General features: G+C 38.1%; 1 protein-coding gene across 1 annotated transcript in view; it reads left to right on the top strand.

The window, feature by feature from the left end:
- Positions 1 to 8,395: 8,395 nt before the first annotated feature.
- LOC122229468 (cell surface glycoprotein CD200 receptor 1-like) overlaps positions 8,396 to 21,336 on the top strand; it is a 29,133-nt gene continuing 16,192 nt past the window's right edge. The window contains exons 1-3 of the mRNA XM_042954613.1: positions 8,396 to 8,529; positions 17,293 to 17,376; positions 20,591 to 20,650. Coding sequence (XP_042810547.1) covers positions 17,310 to 17,376; positions 20,591 to 20,650 — 127 coding nt within the window. The 5' untranslated portion in view covers positions 8,396 to 8,529; positions 17,293 to 17,309. The remainder of the gene's footprint in view (positions 8,530 to 17,292; positions 17,377 to 20,590; positions 20,651 to 21,336) is intronic.

Here is a 21,336-nt window from a genome sequence, read left to right as displayed (position 1 = left end):
TTTGGAAAACCTCCAAATGCATGGTTAAAGAACATCTTACTAAAGAACTAATGTGTCAACCAGGCAATTAAAGAAGAAATTAAAAAATATATGGAAACAAATGAAAATGAAACAAAACAATCCAAAACCTTTGGGATGCAATGAAGGCAGTCCTAAGAGGAAAATTGCAATCCAGGTCTATCTCAAGAAACGAGAAAATCCCAAATCCAAAACCTAACAGCACACCTAAAGGAACTAGTTCCTAAAGGAATTAGAAGCAGAACAACAAAGAAACCCCAAAGCCAGCAGAAGAAGAGAAATAATAAAGATTAGAGCAGAAATAAACAATATAGGATTAAAAAAAACAGTAGAACAGATAAATGAAAAGAAAAGTTGGTTTTTTGAAAAAAAAATTGATAAACCTCTAGCCAGACTTCTCACAAAGAGAAGAAAGAGGACCCAAATAGATAAAATCACGAATGAAAATGTATTTATCACAACCAATCCCTCAGAAATACAAGCAATTATCAGAGAATACTATGAAAAAATATATGCCAACAAACTGGATAACCTGGAAGAAATGAAAAAATTCCTAGACACCCACACACTACCAAAACTCAAATGGGAAGAAATGGAAAATTTGAACAGAGCCATAACTAGTGAAGAAATTGAATCAGTTATCAAAAATCTCCCAACAAATAAGAGTCCTGGGACAGATGGCTTCCTTAGGGAAATCTACCAGACATTTAAAGCAGAAGTAATACCTATCCTTCTCAAGCTGTTCCAAAAAATAGAAACGGAAGGAAAACTTCTGGACCCATTCAATGAAGCCAGCATTACCTTGATTCCAAAACCAGACAGAGACCCCACTAAAAGAGAATTACAGGCCAATATCCCTGATGGACCTGGATGCAAAAATTCTCAACAAGATACTAGCAAATCGTATTCAACAGCATATAAAAAGAATTATTCACCATGATCAAGTGGGATTCATTCCTGGGCTGCAGGGCTTGTTCAATATTCACAAAAAAATCAATGTAATACATCACATTAATAAAAGAAAGGAAGAACCATATGATCCTCTTAATAGATGCAGAAAAAACATTTGACAAAATACAGCATCCTTTCTTAATAAAAACTCTCAAAAAATCAGGATAGAAGGAACATACCTTAACATCATAAAAGCCATATATGAAAAGCCCACAGCTAATATCATCCTCAGTGGGGAAAACTGAGAGCTTTCCCCTTGAGATCAGGAACATGATAGGGATGTCCACTCTCACCACTATTGTTTAACATAGTGTTGGAAGTCCTAGCATTAGCAATCAGAAAACAAAATGAAATAAAAGGCATCAAAATTGGCAAGGAAAAAGTCAAACTTTCACTTTTTGCAGACGACATGATACTCTACATGAAAACCCAAAAGACTTCATCAAAAGACTGCTAGAACTGGGTACAAAATCAGTGTACACACATCTGTTGCTTTTTTATACAACAATAATGAAGCAATAGAAAGATAATTAAAGAAACTGATCCCATTTACAATTGCACCAAGTATCATACAATACCTAGGAATAAACCTAACAAAAGATGTAAAGATCTGTATGTTGAAAATTATAGAAAGCTTATGAATGAAATTGAAGAAGACACAAAAAATGGAAAAACATTCCATGCTCATGGATTGGAAGAATAAATATTGTTAAAGTATCAATATTACCCAAAGCAATCTACATATTCAATGTAATTGAACAAATAATCCTAAAATTTGTATGGACACACAAAAGACCCCGAATAGCCAAAGTAATATTCAAGAAGAAAACCAAAGCAGAAGGCATCACAATCCCAGACTTTAGCCTCTATTACAAAGCTGTAATCATCAAGACAGTATGGTACTGGCACAAAACAGACACAAAGACCAATCGAATACAATAGAGAACCCAGAATTGGACCCACAAATGTATGGCCAACTAATCTTTGACAAAGCAGGAAAGAGCATCCAATGGAAAAAAGACAGTCTCTTTAGCAAAGCTGCTAGGAGAACTGGACAGCAACATGCAGAAGATTGAAACTGGACCACTTTCTTACACCATACACAAAAGTAAACTCAAAATGGATGAAAAACCTAAATGTGAGACAGGAAACCATAAAAACCTTAGAGGAGAAGGCAGGCAACAACGACTTTGACCTCAGCTGCTGCAATTTCTTGCTCAATACATCTACAAAGGCAAGGGAACTAAAAGCAAAAATGAACAATTGGGACCTCATCAAGATTAAAAGCTTCTACCCTGCAAAGGAAACAATCAACAAAACTAAAAAGCAACTGATGAAATGGGAAAAGATATTTGCAAATGACATATCAGATAAAGGGTTAGTATCCAAAATCTATAAAGAACTTACCAAACTCAACACCCGAAAAATGAATAATCCAGTGAAGAAATGGGCAGAAGATATGAATACATACTTTTCCAAAGAATACATCCAGATGGCCAACAGACACATGAAAAGATGCTCAACGTCACTCATCAGGGAAATACAAATCAAAACCACACTGAGATACCACCTCACATCAATAGGAGTGGCTAAAATTAGTAACTGGGTTAGAGTGGCTACAACGAACAAATCAAGAAATTACAGATGCTGGCAAGGATGTGAAGAAATGGGAACACTCTTGCACTGTTGGTGGGAATGCAAACTGGTGCAGTTCCTCTAGAAAACAGTGAGCAGGTTCCTCAAACAATTAAAAATAGAACTACCCTGCGACCCAGCAATAGTACTACTAGGAATTTATCTAAGGGATACAGGAGTGCTAATGCATAGGGGCACATGTACCCCAATGTTTATAGCAGCACTTTCAACAATAGCCAAATTATAGAAAAAGCCTAAACATCATCAACCGATAAATGGATAAAGACGATGTGGTTTATATATACAATGGAATACTACTTGGCAATGAGAAGGAATGAAATCATGCCATTTGCAGCAACGTGGATGGAACTGGAAGGTATTATGCTGAGTGAAATAAGTCAGTCAGGGAAGGACAGATATCATATGTTTTCACTCATATGTGGATCTTAAGAAACTTAACAGAAGACCATGGGGGAGGAGAAGGGGAAAAAATAGTTACAAACTGAGAGGGAGGGAGGCAAACCACAAGAGACTCTTAAATACAGAGAATAAATTGAGGGTGGATGGGGGGAGGGGTGGGGGAGAGAGAAAATGGGTGATGGTCATTGAGGAGGGCACTTGTTGGGATGAGCACTGGGTGTTTTTGTAAGCCAATTTAACAATAAATTATATTATAAATGAATGAATGAATGAATGAACATGTACAACTCATGATTTTAACATAATTTACAACTCAACCAGGGTATTGTTAGAGATCCTGAAAATTCCAAATCTGTTATCAAGGCTAATGCCATATAATGGTGACCTTGGCTATGTACTGGCCTACAAGGACTATACTTGTTTTCCTCTCCTAATAGAATGGTTTGTATTCTGTTTAGGGCAACTTATGTATTCAAATACCCCAAGTGAACAAACTGAAAACTGACGTGAAGATCAATGAGTCAATTTTATTATAGTTCTTAATTTTCAAAAATCCTGTCCTGGTCCATTTTTGAGGTTTTGTCTAGAGGATGGTCAGTTCCCCTCTTGAGCACCTGATTAAATCCATACCCCACTACTTTTCTTATCCAGGCTTTCACATTCCAGGCCCCAGGGCCAAGTATCAGACAACTAGGAACAAGCTCATAGACAACTATGCCCATGAGCCTGGGAAATTATTCAAGTTATCCTGTCTTGGAGCCCTTCAAACCTAACCTGATCCCACCTGCCATATATCCACTTCATTCTACAATTTCAACTTGGTTTTAGCCTGTGTGTTAGGGCAAGGCCTATGTGGCCCTCCATGGCAGCTTTCTCATTTTTTGAAAGATAAGTAACAAACAGATATGCTTCTCATTTATTAAAATGTCTTTGTGTTGTGTCCTACCATCAAAAGAATCTTGAAACTATAAAGCAAGAAAAAATAATCTATTCCTTGCTTCTCTCCTAGCTTCTGGTGGTGTGCTGGAAATCTTGGGAGTTCATCAGCTTGTGGGGGGTGTGCCTTGATCTCTGCCTTTATCTCTACATGGCATTCTCCCTGTGTGTGTATCTGTGTCCCATTTCCCTCTTTTTATATGACACCAGTTATTGGACTACAGCCCAACCTATTCCAGTGCGGTCTCATCATAACTAATTACATCTGCAATGACCCTGATCAAAATAAGGTCACATCTGAGGAACTAAGGGTTAGAATTTCAACATATGAATTTTGATAGAACACAATTCAACTCATAAAAGAAAGTCTTTATTAAAGCCACACATTATGTCTATCCTATGGCCATCAATTTTAATATTTTGGTATATACCCAAGATATTAAATGCCTAAGTAAACCAAAAGATATGTACAAAACACAAATGTTCATAGAAGCTTTATTTATGTTATTCCTGAAATGGAAAATCCAAGTACACAACAAAATGGATGAATAAATTATGGCATGATCAAACCAAAAAACCTCTTCACAGTGTTACAAAACTGAACTATGTAAAGAATTTCATTTATATGGAGTTCAAAAACTAGCAAAATGGTGATAGAAGTCAGAGGAGTGTTTCTTTCTGGGGAAGGGATATCAACAGAGAAGGAGCAGGAAGGAAACTTCTTGAAGAGTGGAAATGGTCTTACCTTGGTTTTGGAGGTGACTATCTGGGTGCATACACATGTAAAAATTCATGAAGCTATCCACTAAAGATTTGTGCATTTTACCCTGAGTAATTTGTTTCCCAAAATGCTACTTTCTAAATGAATTGCTATATAATTTATTGCGTCACTTCAGTACTGTGGGAGAACCAATGAATTGTAGGTATTGGCTTTTTTTTTCTTTATCACTGGACAAAACTCAGCGACATTTCCCATCCGTGGCTAGTCCGTGGCTAACCGCTCCAAAGACATACTCTGGAGAGAATGTCAGCTTTGAGGGTACTGATCTCCATCAATGTTATAGTGTCTGGTAAGTATGATTTTTCAGAAAAAAGTAAAGATATTTTCAGTGGTGACAAGGAGGCCCTTGATCCATTCATAAAATGTTTTATAATTTGTCCTAGCAGCAGTGATAAATTTGTTTATTATCCAGCAAACCTTCTGATTTTCTTATGTCAATGGTGCACTGACTAGTTGTCTGGCTGAGTCCAGGGTAATAAGGGGGCCCTGGAATGGAGTGAAACTGAACTTGTGTGACAAGGAAAAAGGTAGTGTTTCCTCCAGTATTTTGGTTTATATTTTTCTTGTCTCTTGGAATTCTTATATCTTGGACCTTATGTGTATTGATGTGTGACTATTGTTTTTCCTTTGATATTTCTAATATTTTTAGCTCACAGGCTAAGAAAGAAACCCTAAATTTCTACTTGGGGATTTTAAATTTTAAAATAGAGGCAAAAAGTATATGGGGAAAATTTGTTTCAGAAAACAAGGATCAGAGAACATAAGAATATAGTAATGATTATCTATTCAAAGTCTCTGATTTCAACCTCACACCAGAACAAATGGAATGTTATCCCAAAGCATGAACAGTAGAACGAATGAGTGGAGGAGCTAAAATTAGAGCAGACTTAGGCAGGTGGAAACAAAACCTTGAATCCATCGTGTCTTTCCTTATAATCATCCCAAAGAAATTCTAAAACATTCTGAGCAACACTGGCTTCCACATTTCCATATATGTCTGGTAAAGGGAGAGGAGAACCAGTTCTTAAGAGAAAGAAAGATGGGAAACAAGGGCCATAAAAAGTTGAAAGAAATTGGGAAGAAGGTAGAAAGGTAGAAGAAGGTAGAAAAATTTGGGAAGAACTCAGAAGACAGTGAATAGCAGATTTGACTCATGAAAGCACTAGGGAAATATTTAGATGTGGCAGGAAACAGATGGCAACAAAAAGATGTAATTGAAAAGAGTAATTAAACCTGTTTATGTAATTGACTCCATTACATATTTGAAGGGGAAAAACCGTAAGATTGCAATATGTATTTGATAAAATTAAATATCCACTTAGTATAAAAAGGTTTTGTTTTGTTTTGTTTTGCTTTTTGTGTTTTAAGACTTAATTTTTTTCAGTGCAGTTTTAAGTTTACAGCAAAATTGAGAGGAAGGGGCAGAGATTTCCCATATACCTCACCTCCTAACCCCACCTAGGCACAGCTTCTATTTCATTATCAACATCCCCTCCAGAGTGTTACATTTGTTACAAGTGATGAACCTACCCTGACACATAATCATCTCCCCAAGGCCATAGTTTACATAGGGTTCATTCTCAGTCTTGTGCATTCTGTAAGTCTGAACAAAAGTACAATGGCCTGTATCCATTACTATAGTATCATACAGAGTAGTTTCACTGCCCTAAAAGTCCTCTGTGTTCCCTGTATTTATCCTCCCTCCCCTCTAAACTGTGGCTTTTTCTAAACCTCTAAACTGCTCATCTTTTTAGAGTCTCCACAGTTTCTGCCTTTTTCTGAATATTTTATAGTTGGAATTATATGGTATGTAGCCTTTTCATAGGCTTTTTTTCACTTAGCAATAGGTATTTCAGTTTCCTCTTTGTCTTTTCATGGCTCTATAAGTCATTCTTTTTAGCACTGAACAATATTCCGTTGTCTGCATGCATCCCCATTTATTCAGCCATTTACCTACTGAAGGGCATCTTGGTTGCTTCCAAGAGTTGGCAATTCTGAGTAAAGTTGTTATTTTCTGACTTTCATATTTCCTTCTCCCTGAAGAACTTTTAACATTTCTTACAAGGCAGTTCCCCTGAAAACAATTTCCCTCAATTTTTGTTTGTTTGAGAAAGTCTTTTATGTATCCTTCACTTGTGAAGGGTAACTTTGTAGGATACATAGTTCTAGGGTGGTGGGTTGTTATTCTATTAACATTTTAAATATTTTACTTCGTTCTTTTTTTCCCTTGCATGGCTTCTTAGGAGAAGTTGTATATAATTCTCATCTTTGTTTCTCTATAAGGTGTTTTATTTCTCTGGCATTTTTCAGAACTTTTTATCTTTGATTTTTCTATAGTTTTCATATGATATGCCAGGTCTAGGGTTTTTTCTTTGGCATTTTTCTTGCTTGGTGCTCTCCAAGTTTCCTAGATCTTTGGTTTGGTATGGAGTGAACTTGGGGAAATTCTCAGTCATTGTTTCAAAAATTTCCTCTGTTCTTTTCTTTCATCCTCCTCTTCTGATTTTTCCATTACACGTGTTTTACACATTTTGGGAGTTGTCCCACAGTCCTTTGATACTCTGTTCTGTTTTTTTTTTAAGTGTTTGTTTTCTTTGTTTTTCAGTTTTGGAGGTTTCTATTGATATATTCTCTAGCTTAGATAATCTTTCTTCAGCTATATCCAGCCTATTAATAAGGTCATCAAGGCCTTCCTCATTTCTGTTATAGTGTTTTTGATTTAATTTTGTCAATTTTGCCTCCTGTATTTTGAAGCTCTTACTAGGTATACAAGCATATCTTGTTTCATTGTGTGTCACTTTATTGTACTTTGCATATATTGTGGTTTCTACTAATTGAAGGTTTGTGGCAAGTGTGCATCGAGTAACTCTATCAGCATCTGCTCACTTTGCGTCTCTGTGTCACATTGTGGTAATTCTTGAAATATTTGAAGCTTTGTGATTACATTATATTTGTTGTGGTGATCTGTGATCAGCGATCTCTGATGTTACTACGCAATTGTTTTGCGGTGTCACTATGTCACCGCATGAGATGGTGAATGTAAGTGGAACGTGTGTGTGTGTGTGTGTGTGTGTGTTGGCTATTTCCCCATCTCCATCTCCCTCTCTTCAGACCTCCCTTTTTCCTGAGACACAACAATATTGAATTTAAGCCAATTAATCACCTCCCAATGGCTGCTAAGTACTCAAGTGAAAGGAGGAGTTGCATATTTCTCACTTGAAATCAAAACTTAGAAATGATTCATAAGCTTAGCGAGGAAGGCATGTTGAAAGCTGAAGCAGGTCAAAAGCTAGGCCTCTTGTACCCCCAGTTAGCCAGGTTATGAATGTGAAGGAAAGTTCCTGAAGGAAACGAAAGTGCTACTCTAGTGAACACACTAATGATAAGGAAGTGAAACAGCCTTATTGCTGATAAGGAGAAAGTTTCAGTGATCTGGAAAGAAGATCAACACAGCTACAACATTTCCTGAAGTCAAAGCCTAGTGCAGAGCAAGGCCCTAACGCTCCTTGATTCTATGGAGGCTAAAGGAGGTGAGGAAGCTGTGAAAGAAAAGTTGGAAGCTAGCAGAGGTTGGTTCATGAGGTTTAAGGAAAGAAACTGTCTTCATAGTAAAAATGCAAAGTGAGGGGGAGGAGTCAAGATGGAGGAAAAGTAGGGGGATCAGAATTTCCCTCCTCCCTCAAACACAGCAGTATTGAGGTCAGAACACTTGGAATACCCAGGAAATCAATCTGTGGAGTGGCAGAAGGATTTCCACAGGTGGAAAGAGACAGCTTGGTGTGACAGAGGTATGTATTTGCAAATTGGGAGAGTTAAACTGTCAGTGTAGGCATGGAGGGGAGGAGAGCCCTTCTATGCAGAGACAAAAGGAAGTGAAGAGACGCTATAGAACTGTGGGATTGTATTTAGACAAGGGAAAAACCTCTCCGGACCACGGATGAGGAACAAAAAATACAGAGAGAGCCAGTTTCTAGTTTGCAAACAGCCTTAGGAGTAACTATTGGGGTTTTCATGGTTGCACGACTTTCTCTGGACTGAAGCCTGCTGTGTGCATGCACCTGCTGTGGGGGGGAGCCAGCCCCGGGCTTGGTGACTATCTTGGGGGTGCACTGGGAGAGAAGACTCCCCTTCCTTGGAGTACTGTGGGAAGAGGGCTTATTGCCACCCCTTCAGATGCCAGCCAAAGGCCTTTTATCGGCAGGTCTGGGTCCATGTGGTGCAGGACGCTTTACAACCTTGGATTTTGGATCCCAGAGGAATGCCTAGGAGGCCCAGGAGATTGTGAAGCAGAACAGGCCACCAGTGCCGCTCTGTGAGAGGTGCCTGAACAGTATGGTTCGAGACACCTGTCTGGGGAGGAGAGATTGGGGTGTCACCATTTTCTCTCCAACACCAACAGGGTGGGGCATCAAGGAACAGGACAGTGGGCCTAAGTGGAGGTGGGATCTGTCTACATCAAATCCCACCCCTCCATGCCTGGTAACTGCTTATCTACTGGGATGGAACTGACACTGAGTGAACCAGAGGGACTGTCCTCCAGACCAGCACAGCCACCGGTCCCAGGCACCAACAGACAACTGTCCCGTGGTTTTGTATGTTAGTCTGGCTTTTAAAAGTTGTTTTTTTCTATTATTTTTTTCTCTTTTCTTTACTTCTCTTTCCCCTTCTTTCTCCTTCTATGCCCCCCCCCCTTTTTTCTTTTCCTCTTTCCTTTGGGATCAGGCTCATAGTTCCTGTTTTGATTTTTGGTCTATTCTTACTATATGTATATGTATATGTATATGTATATGTATATGTATATATGTATATGCATATGTATATGTATATATATATGTATATGTATATATGTATATGTATATATATATATATATTTACTATACTCTACTTACTATACTGTACTATATACTATACTTACTATGTTTCCCTTTCTTTGTTCTGGTTGTTTGTTTAGTCAGGCATTTTCACTCTATTCTTTTTATACTTATTCTGTATCTCCTTCGTTATTTTCCTCTCTCTTTCTCTCTGGATTAAGCCTTATTAAACCTTAAGTTTGATTCTCTGCCTGGTCTTTTATCTGCCTCCCGCCTCATTTCTCTCTTTGTATGGGATAAGGCTTCCCCCCCCCACCATTTTTCCTTTTTTCCAGGGTTACTTCAATGAACAAATCAAAGCACATCTGGTGGAAGGTCTAATCCACTACTATGAGCAGTGAGATAAAGCAAGCAAATATGCAATAACAGAGTACACACAACACACTCCAAAAACACTTCCTGAAGTGTCAGATTTGGGACAGTGTATGGCCTCTTTCTAATATAGTACTGCTTGCAGATGTAGGACACATAACAAACTATAAAAGCATGTAAAAGACAGAAACCAGCCAAAGTGATGAAATGGAAGAAATCTCCTCAAAGGAAATTCCAGGAAGAAATGACAGCCAGAGAATTGCTCAAAACAGATATAAACAATATATCCAAACAATAATTTAGAATAATAGTCATAAGACTAAGAGCTGGGCTTGAAAAAAGCATAGAAGACACCAGAGAATCTATTGCTGCAGAGATCAGGGACTGAGAAATAGTTATGATGAATTAAGAAACGTTGTAAATGAGATGCAAAATAAACTAGATAGAGTGATAGCAAGGATGGGAGAAGCAGAGGAGAGAATAGGTGAAATGGAAGATAAAATTATGGAAAAAAATGAATCTGAGAAAAGGAGAGAAAGGACATTACTTGATTACGAGGGGAGAATTAGAGACCTAAGTGATTTAATGAGATGAAACAATATCTGTTGCATAAGAATTCCAGAAGAAGAAGACAGAGAGAGGGGAAGAAGGTTTATTTGAACAAATTATGGCTGAGAACTTCCCTAATCTGGGGAAGGATGCAAACATCCAACTCCAGGAGTCACAGATAACTCCGTTCAAAATCAACCCAAACACGTCAACATCATGACATACCATAGTAAAACTGGCAAAATAGAAAGATAAAGAGAGAGTTCTGAAAGCATCTAGGGACAAATGGGCCTTAACCTACAAGGGTAGATACAAAAGGGTAATAACTGCACTGAATTTATGCACTGAATTTATGCACTGAAACTTGGCAGGCCAGAAGGGAGTGGCAGGAAATGTTCAATATGCTACATAGGAAAAATATGCAGCCAAGAATCCTTTATCCAGCAAGGCTGTCATTCGGAATAGACGGATAGATAGTCTTTCCCAGACAAATAAAAACTGAAGGAGTTTATGACCACAAAATCAGCCTTGCAGGAGATTATACAGAGGACTCTGTGAGTGGAAAGCAACAAAGACTACAAAGGACCAGGGACATAACCACAAGCATGAGTCCTCAATATAACACAATGAGACTAAATCCATACCTTTCAATAATCACTCCGAATGTAAATGGATTAAATGCCCCAATCAAAAGACAAAGGGTATCAGAATGGATAAAAAACAAGGCCCATTTATATTCTTCCTACAACAGACTCATTTTAGACCTGCGGGCACCTGCAGATTGAAAGTGAGGGGTTGGAGAACCATTTATCATGCTGCTGGGTGTCAAGAGAAACCCAGAGTAGCCATATTTATATCAGACAAACTAGATTTTAAAACAGACTGTACCAAGAGATGAAGAAGGGCATTATATCATAATTATGGGATCCTATCCATCAAGAAGAGCTAACAATTATAAATGTTCATTCCCAAACATGGAAGAATGCAATATATAAATCAGTTAATCACAAACATAAATAAATGTATAGATAACAATAATGTGATTGTAGGGGACTTTAACACTCCACTTACAACAATAGACAGATCATCTAGGCAGAAAATCAGTAAGGAAACAATGGCTCTGAAGGAAACATTGGACCAGATGGACATAACAGATATATTCAGAATTTTTCATCCAGAGTGCATCCATGTGCATCCAGAGTGCACATGGAACATTCTCCAAAATAGATCACATATTGGGTCACAAAACAGCCCTTAACAAATATAAAAGGATTTATATCATACCATGCATATATTCAGATCACAATGCTATGAAACTTGAAATCATCTAAAAGAAAAAAAATGGAAAGCCTCCAAACACATGGAGGGTAAACAACATTCTACTAAAGAATGAATGGGTCAACCAAGAAATTAAAGAAGGAATTTAAAAATATATGGAAGCAAATGAAAATGAAAACACAACAGTCCAAACCCTTTGGGATGCAGCAAATGCAGTCCTAAGAGGAAAATACATTGCAATCCAGGTCTATCTCAAGAAGCAAGAAAGGTTTCAAATACAGAACCTATCCTCACACTTAAAGGAACTAGAAATACTGCAGCAAAGAAAGCTCAAAACCAGCAGAAGAAGAGAATGATAAAGATTAGAGCAGAAATAAACAATATAGAATCCAAAAATACAGTAGAAAGTTCAATGAATCTAAGAGCTGGTTTTTTGAAAGAATAAAATTGATAAACCCCTAGCCAGACTTCTCAAAGTGAGAGAGAGAGAGAGAGAGAGAGAACCCAAATAGATAAAATCTCAAACGAAAGAGGAGAGATCAAAACCAAAACCACAGAAATAAAAAAAATTATTAGTGAATACTATGAAAAGTTATATGAGAACAAACTGCAAAATCTGGAAGAAATGGACCCACACACTACCAAAACTCGAACAGGAAGAAATAGAAAATTTGAACAGACCCATAACCAGAAAAAGTTGAATCAGTTATCAAAACTCTCCCAACAAATAAGAGTCCTGGGTCAGATGGCTTCCCAGGGGAATTATAGAAGCCATTTAAAGCAGAGTTAATATTTATTCTTCTCAAGCTGTTCCAAAAAATATAAATGGGAGGAAAGATTCCAGACTGATTTTATGAAGCCAGCATTACCTTGATTTCCAAATCAGACAAAGACTCCACTAAAAAGGAGAATCACATGCCAATATCCCTGATGAACAGGAATGCAAAAATTCTCAACAAGACACTAGCAAGTTGAGTTCAACAGTATATTAAAAGAATTATTCACCATGATCAAGTGGGATTCATTCCTGGGCTGCAGGGCTGGTTCATTATTCACAAATCAATCAACGTGATACATCATATTAATAGAAGAAAGGATAAGAACCATATGATCCTGTCAATAGATGCAGAAAAAGCATTTGACAAAATACAGCATCCTTTCTTTATAAAAGCCCTCAAGAGAGTCAGGAGAGAAGGAACATAACTTAACATCATAAAAGCCATATATGAAAGGCCCACAGGTAATATCAGCTTCAATGGGGAAAAACTAAGAGCTCTCCCCCTGAGATCAGGAACACAACAGAAATGTCCACTCTCATCACTGTTGTTTAACATAGTGTTGGAAGTCCTAGCCTCAGCAACCAGACAACAAAATGAAATAAAAATCATCCAAATTGGCAAAGAAGTCAAACCTTCACTTTTGCAGATAATATGATAGTCTACATGAAAAACCTGAAAGACTCCATCAAGAAACTGCTAGAACTGATACATGATATCAGCAGTCACAGGATATAAAATCAGTGCACAGACATCAGTTGCATTTCTATACACCAATAATAAAGCAACAGAAAAAGGTATCAAGGAATCGATCCCATTTACAGCTGCACCAGGAACTATAAAATACATAGAAATAAATCTAGCCTAAAAGGTAAATTATCTGTATGCTGAAAACTATAGAAAGCTTATGAACAAAACTGAAGAAGACACAAAGAAATGGAAAAATCTTCCATACTCATTGATTGGAAGAACAAATATTATTAAAATGTTGATACTACCCAATGCAGTCTACACATTCAATGCAATCTCAATTAAAATAGCACCAGCATTCTTCACAGAGCTATAAAAAACAATCCTAAAATTAAAAAATCCTAAAATTTGGAACTATAACCAACCCTGAATAGTGAAAGTAATATTGAAAAAGAAAACCAAAGCTGGAGACATCACAGGCCTGGACTTTAGCCTGTACCCCAAAACTGTAATCATCAAAACAGTATGGTATTGGCACAAAAACAGACACATAGTCCAGTGGAATAGAATAGAGAACCCAGAAATAGACCCACAAATATATGACAAACTAATCTTTGACAAAGCAGAAAAGAGTATCCAATGGAAAAAAAGTCTCTTTAGCAAATGGCGCTGGGAAAACTGGACAGCAACATGCAGAAGAATGAAACTGGACCACTTTCTTACACCATACACAAAAATAAACTCAAAATGGATGAAAGACCTAAATGTAAGACAGGGAGCCATCAAAATCCTAGAGGAGAAAGCAGGCAAAAACCTCTTTGACCTCGGCCACAGCAATTTCTTACTTGACGTGTCTCTGAAGGCAAAGGAAATAAAAGCAAAAATGAACTACTGGGACCTTATCAAGATAAAAATACTTCTGCACACCAAAGTAAGCAATCAAAACTAAAAGGCAACCAACAGAATGGGAGAAGATATTTGCAAATGACATATCAGATAAAGGGTTAGGATCCAAAATCTATAAAGAATTTATCAAACTCCACACCTAAAAAACAAATAATCTCTTAAAGAAACAGGCAGAAGACATGAATAGATACTTTTCCAAAGAAGACATCCAGATGGCCAACAGACACATGAAAAGATGCTCAACATCACTTATCACTAGGGAAATACAAATCAAAACCACATTGAGATACCACCTCACACCAGTAGGAGTGACTAAAATTAGTAACTGAGGAAACAATGGATGTTGGTGAGGATGTGGAGAAAGGGGAACCCTTTTGCAATGTTGATGGGAATTAAAATTGGAGCAGACACCCTGGACAACAGTGTGGAGAAATTTTCCTCAGTAATTAAAAATAGAATTATCCTATGACCTAGTAATAGCACTACTAGAAATTTATCCAAAGGTTACAGAAGTGCTGATTTGTAGGGGCCCGTGTACCCCAATGTTTATAGCAGCATTATGAACAATAGTCAAATTATGGAAGGAGCCCAAATGTCCATCAACTGATGAATGGATAAAGAAGATGTGGTTTATATATTCAATGGAATACTACTTCGCAATGAAAACGAATGAAATCATGCCATTTGTGGCAACATGCATGGAACTGGAAGGTATTATGCTGAGTGAAGTAAGTCAGTCAGAAAAAGAGAAATATATGTTTTCACTCATGTGTGGAATTTGAAAAACTTAACAGAAGACCACAGGGGAAGGGAAGACAAAATAAGTTACAAACAGAGAGGGAGGCAAAACATAAGAGACTCTGAAATATAGAGAACAAACTGAGAGTTGATGGGGATTGGGGGTTGGGGGGGCGGGGAAAATGGGTGATGGGCACTGAGGAGGGCATTTGTTGGGATGAGCAATGGGTGTTGTATGTAAGTGATGAATCACTGGAATCTACTCCTGAAGCCAAGAAGACTACACAGTATATGAGCTAACTTGACAATAAATGATTAAAAAAAAAAAAGTGCAAGCTGAAGAAGCAAATGCTAATGTTGAAGCTTCAGTAAGTTATCCAAGAGATCTAGCTAAGATAATGCATGAAAGTAACTACACTAAAGAATAGATTTTTAACATGACAAAACTGTCTTATATTGGAAGAAGATGTCATTTAGGACTTTCTGATATTCTCCCTTTTTTGTATTCTGTACATTTGTGTTTTTCACTATAGTTTTCCAGGTTGAGTAAGAGAATCAGGTAAGTAGAGAATCAATGAGTAAATTGAATTCTGTTGTATTCTCCTAATCTGCCTACTTACTTTCTGGGGAGTCAGGTATAGGGGAAGCACATATTTCTTGTTTTTTTTTTTAATTTTCTTTTTATTTCTTTAAACATCCTCAACACATTTATTTTTATACCCTATGTTTCATAATTCTAATATATGAGATTCTGAATCTTATTCTCTCTAGGAATAACAGATGGCAGCTAATGAAAATAATATTATCTGACTTTATGGTTTCTTGAGTCTTCCTGCGTTTTGTAATTTTGAAATGTGAGCTCATAATTGTGTGGCTTTGAGTCTGAAAACTGGTTTGAATACAAAAATCTGGTGAAGTACCATGATTTTCCATTATGGCAAATAACCTGAGTCTTTACTCACTGCTATGGACTGAGTGTCCTCCAAAACTCCTATGTCAAAACCCAATCTCCAATGGGATGCCATTTGGAGACAGAGGCTTTGGGAAGTAACTTTGTCATGAGGATGGAGTTCTCAGATTAGTACCTTTATAAGAAGAGACCCAAGAGAGCCTGCTTTTTCTTTTTCTCTCTCTCTGCCACTACGTGTGTGAATACAGTGAGAAGACAGCTATCTACAAGTCAGGAAGTGGGTTTTCACTGGACACCATGCCTGCTAGTGCTTTATCTTAGACTTCCACCTTCTAGAACTGTGAGATAAAGTGTTTGTTATTTAAACAACTCTATTTTTTTGTTTTAGGAGGCAACACTGATGTAAGACACTCATTTATCCTTCATCTGGTCATATAGGCCAAACCATACCGTCTTTGGCTTCCCTTTTATTTTACCCCTAAGAACATTAAGATTTATTTAGCTTTTGCCACAAATTCTTCAGGTCAGAGCCTTTTGGTTGTCATTATGGCCTTGATACTGTTTATGATTATCTATATTGTCCCTGACTACTAAGTGCTATCAACTTGTCTTGGCATTACAGAATCCTATCACCCTCTCTGTGGCCTGCACCATACTTTCCCACAGATGATGGGAACCTCTGTAAATAGTGTGCATGGATATCAGCAGTCACTTGATTCTGCTGGATTGGAAGGAGGCCCACACCCCCAAACACTTCAGGCCACTTCTCTCTTGTAAATAAATAGGAGGGCTTCAGAATTCTGTCTAGTTTTGTGGTATGGAGAGAAGATACAGAATCCTAAGACTTCCACCTCAAGAATGAGCCTGGGGAATGGAGAAGGTGCTTTCTTAGGAAAGGGCTGAGACACATCCCAGAATCTCTAGCTTCGTTGACAGGTGGCTATCTTTTTCTGAAGAAGGCAGTCAGTAAAGACTGGGGGAGGTGATAGCTTCTTCAAGTGTGAAGACACTAGTAATGCAAAACTTTCAAAAAAAATCAAGGAAGGGTGCCTGGGTGGCTGAGTCAGTTGAGCATCTGACTTCGGCTCAGATCATGATCTCATGGTTCATGAGTTCGAGCCCCACATCAGGCTCTGTGCTGACAGCTCGGAGCCTGGAGCCTGCTTCGGATTTTGTGTCTCCCTCTCTCTCTGCCCCTCCCTTGTTCCCTCCCTGTCTCTCTCAGAAAGTAAAATAAACATTAAACAAAATTTAAAAAAATACTTTGATTTGAATGTAAAGACAGGAGGGTGCAGACACTCTGGATCTAAAGTAGGGGTATGCCAAACAGGTAGGAAGTTCAGGTCAAAAATTCATCCTGGAGCAAATCATTCTGAGACTTGCTTGCCTGTCATAATTTATGTTTTTATTGGTAACTGCAATCCAAACATGGCCTGAAGAAAGTGAAAAAAAGTGTGATTTTAGGTAGAAGTCAGAAATACTAATGTGTATTCCGCTGATCACCCCATCTTGTCTTTTCAGAATGCATAAATGAAGAAATGAGAACTCTGGTTACACCAAACAATGGATTAAGGCCAAAAATGAGCAAGGACAATGACAGTGCAGGTAATGGTCATCCTTTAATGACAATTCTACCAGACATGAGCTTGATGCTGGCAAAATTTTCATGTTTTAGGATCTTGAATTGTCTTATAGGTATTTATAGACTGTATTGTCTAAAATTGTCTAAATAAATATTTATTTTATTATTTAAGAGTGCTCCTAAATTTTTCATTCTAAAATTATTCCTGTGCTTCTTTAATACAGAATATGCTTTATTAGTCAAGAATGTGATCCCTAAGCGGACCAATGGCATATCAAAAATTTTTTCATTTAATTTTTAAAACATAAGTTATTATGTTTCAAACATGGATTTAAAAAATTAGGTCTTAGCAGATATTAGTAATTTATTTTCTGTGTTCCTCACCCAGGTCTACTGTCTCCCAAAGTTGCCATTACAATTAGTTTCTATTTTTACTTTAAAATTTTATTTTTTTATATATATTACTTCATCGAAAAATAATTCCAGCCTTTCCAAAATGCATTCCTGGACTTATAAATATACTTTCTAATTTAATTCAATTACTCACTCTCTAGAAAAATTCAGTTTCAGGTCAACTACAGAGTAAAATAAGAAAAATAATTTTATAAACTATAAATTTAAGGGTTGGGGACAATGCATAGATGGTGCCTCCTCCCCAAAATGATAGGTTGAATGGCATCCCTCTTCCCCAAAGAAATATCCAGTTAGCACCTGTGAGTACGGCTGTATTTGGAAAAAGGGTCTTTGAAGATGTTACTAAGCTAAAGCTCTTGAGATGAGATCACCCTGGATGAGAGTTGGGCCCTAAAGCCATGACAAGAGTCCTCAGAAGGGAAGAGAAAAGACATAGGAAGAAGGCAGTGTGAAGAAGGAGGCAGAGACTGAAATGATACATCTACAAGCCAACAAACACCAAGGATTGCTAGCAGCCCCCGAAAGCTGGAAGAAGCAAGAAAGGATTCTTCCCTAGAGCTGTTGGAAGAAACACAGCTCTGCTGACCCCTTGAATCAGACTTCTGGCTTCCAGAAATATAAGGGGGAACATTTCTATTGTATTATGTGACCATGTTGGTTATTATATGTTAAGGCAGCCAGAAGGGACTAACATAATGAGTAATTAAGTTACTTTTGTACTATAGATATATTTAAAAGAACACAATTCACATTTCTCTCTCTTCACACACACACACACACATACACACACACACACACACACCACATTGTGAAAGAGTTAAATTGGACCTCTGACATTAACAATGTGAATTTATAATCTTTTTTTAATGTATATTTATTTTTGAGAGATAGAGAGACAGAGCATGAGGAGGGGGAGGGGCAGAGAGAGAGGCAGACGCATCATCCAAAGCAAGTTCCAGGCTCTGAGCTGTCAGCACAGAGCCTGATGTGGGGTTCGAATTCATGAACTGTGAGATCATGACCTGAGCCGAAGTTGGACACTTAACCAATTGAGCCACCGGGTGCCCTGAAAACTATAACCTTTCTGAACTTCCAGGAAAAATTTGGTTTCAGATAAAGAAATTAAACAAAGAAATCACAGGACTATTCACTGATCAGAAGTTTTACACATTTATTTTGCTACTTTGATGTATACAGAGCTTCAAGGAAGACTGCGTAAGAATGGTTTCTATTTTCAGTGAAGATGTGATACTTGATATGAAATCAGCCTTCTATGGCAACTAGCTGCCAGTCGAGATAATAAAACTAAAGGATTCATATATCAACAACTAATGAAACTTAAAAAGTATTTCCAACATCATAAAAATAATCAGGAATATTTGTGAAAACAAGTATTTTTTCCCTCTTCTGAAAATAATTATTTTGCACACTTAAGAGTACCTTAGAACTTGTGGGTTTTATCTTTGGTATGAGAAGCTTCAGGGGTAATTAACTGGTATTTCTTCTCAGGGCATTCTTTGGAAGGAGTAATATTTTGCTCAATTGTAGGAGGGTTTGGTATCTGATTCTAGAGGCAGATTTCTCCATGCACCTCCACTCACTGGAATACCTTTATTAACCAGAAGGTCTCTTTCTTTCTTGTTTTTTTTGTAATTTACTTTAAGTTTTTTATTTATTTTGAGAGAAAGAGGCAGAGAGAGAGATGCAAGGAGGGACAGAGAGCGAGGGAGAAAGAGAATGCCAAGCAGCCTCCACACTGTCAGTGCAGAGCCAGCTGTGGGGCTCAAACTCATGAACTGTGAGATCATGACCTGAGCTGAAATGGAGAGTCAGATGCTCAACTGACTGAGCCACCCAGGAGCCCCAGCAGAGGTCTCTTTCACACTCCAGCCTACTGGGAGATCATTCAACACAATGCTTGAAAACTTCTCTCAAATCAGTTACGAAAACATCACTTAATGCAAGACCAGGCTCTTCTAAGAGAATCCCATACGATCGAGACATGGATTTAGTTATATCTGCTAAGAACTAACTTGCTAATATTCCCACATGAGATGGCTACAATGAGAAGCCGGTGAAATGGTAAAAAGATAACAGTTTGTAGCATGAACATTATGTACTTTATCACTAAAAGTAACAATTTCTACAGGGCATATGAAGTAAAATCCAAAGGATACAAGAAAACCCTTTAAAGGTATCAATCACGACTAAATTCTTTGAACTTTCCATAGACAACAGTCTGTATCTTTAAAATAGGAGCAGTTCTCAGGGCTGTAGAGGCCAAAATGCCCATGAGAGAAATCCCTCATATACTGAACTAACTTTGTCTGTCATGGTGGCATTAATCCCCAGACAGTTCCCTTAGCTAGGGATGGGGGGGGGGGGGCGCTCATTGCAGTTTTCTTATTCCTATTTCTTATTTCTTATTCTTATCAGTCCTATTAGTTGCCCTCAATACTTGTCACACTTCACTTAAGGCAAGAAAAAAGGAAGGAAAGAAGGAAAGGATGTAAAGGAAGGAATGATGTGAAGGAAGGAAGGCAAGAGGGAAAGAAGGAAAGAGTTACCATTTATGGTAAAAATAAAATGGGAAATTTATTTCATTGAGGGAGAATTTGGAGTTGTCAGTGGAGATTTGGTTTATTTTTTACACATAATGATGGGATAACTTCTAATTTCTTCTTTGTAAAGCTTTTTGTGGAATTAGGTTACAGTTAACTAATTTTCTGTCATGTTGTATGTAAGATATGGATAAACAGTGCCTTGCACTCCATTTAAGTCCCTAAAATTGGTTTCATGTACTTTTCTCTCAACCTTTTCTAGCTTCAACCAACAGTTCACTTATGGACAGACAACAGAGTAGATTCATACTTCCTGTGGAAGGTAATATGTTTTTTAATTTTTTTCTAGAGGCCAGAACTAAAGGGAAAAAGTGTTGAACTTCCTTAGCAACACGGTTGATGGGCTGGTCAAGGGGCCATCCTGAGCCTGGTTGAAGAGTATGATGGTCTGAGTGCTGAGGTGTGAGGGACCCTGAATGACCCCGGCCTCCTCCCCCCAGGCAGTGCACATTCCATCTGAGGATTATGGAGCTCTCCCTGTCAGGCACTGTGCTAGGCCATGTGGGGAACACGGGGACAAACAAGAGTAGCTAGAGCCCCACAGCGCCCTAAGGGGCTCATTTCGCGGGGGAGCCCAGATGTCAGCACAGATGGCATTGACAGAGGAGATGAGCACTCACATCAAGTGTGCTGGGAGTGTAGAGGAGAAGGCGAAGCAGCAAGGCTCTGAGAAGGCTTCACGGCAGGGGCAGCGTGTGAAATGGCTCTTAGGGGAAGAGGAGCGTTTTCATGGACAAAGAGTGGTCTGTAGGCCACCCCAGTCTGCAGGAACGATGTGAGGAAAGACCCAGATATGCAGCGGTGCTTGGTGTTTTCTTTGTGAAGTGTGGGGGCGACTGAGGGGTGATAAGATGACAAAGGTGAGTCCATCTGCAAAAGAGGGCTTTCAAAGGCAACACAAGGACATGTAAGTGCTGTCTTCGGGCAGGGAGAGGTCTCTGAGGGGTG

The sequence above is a fragment of the Panthera leo genome, chromosome C2 (assembly GCF_018350215.1).
Source record: "Panthera leo isolate Ple1 chromosome C2, P.leo_Ple1_pat1.1, whole genome shotgun sequence".
Classification (NCBI taxonomy): Eukaryota; Metazoa; Chordata; class Mammalia; order Carnivora; family Felidae; genus Panthera; species Panthera leo.
This window is presented reverse-complemented; position numbering and strand designations above follow the sequence as displayed.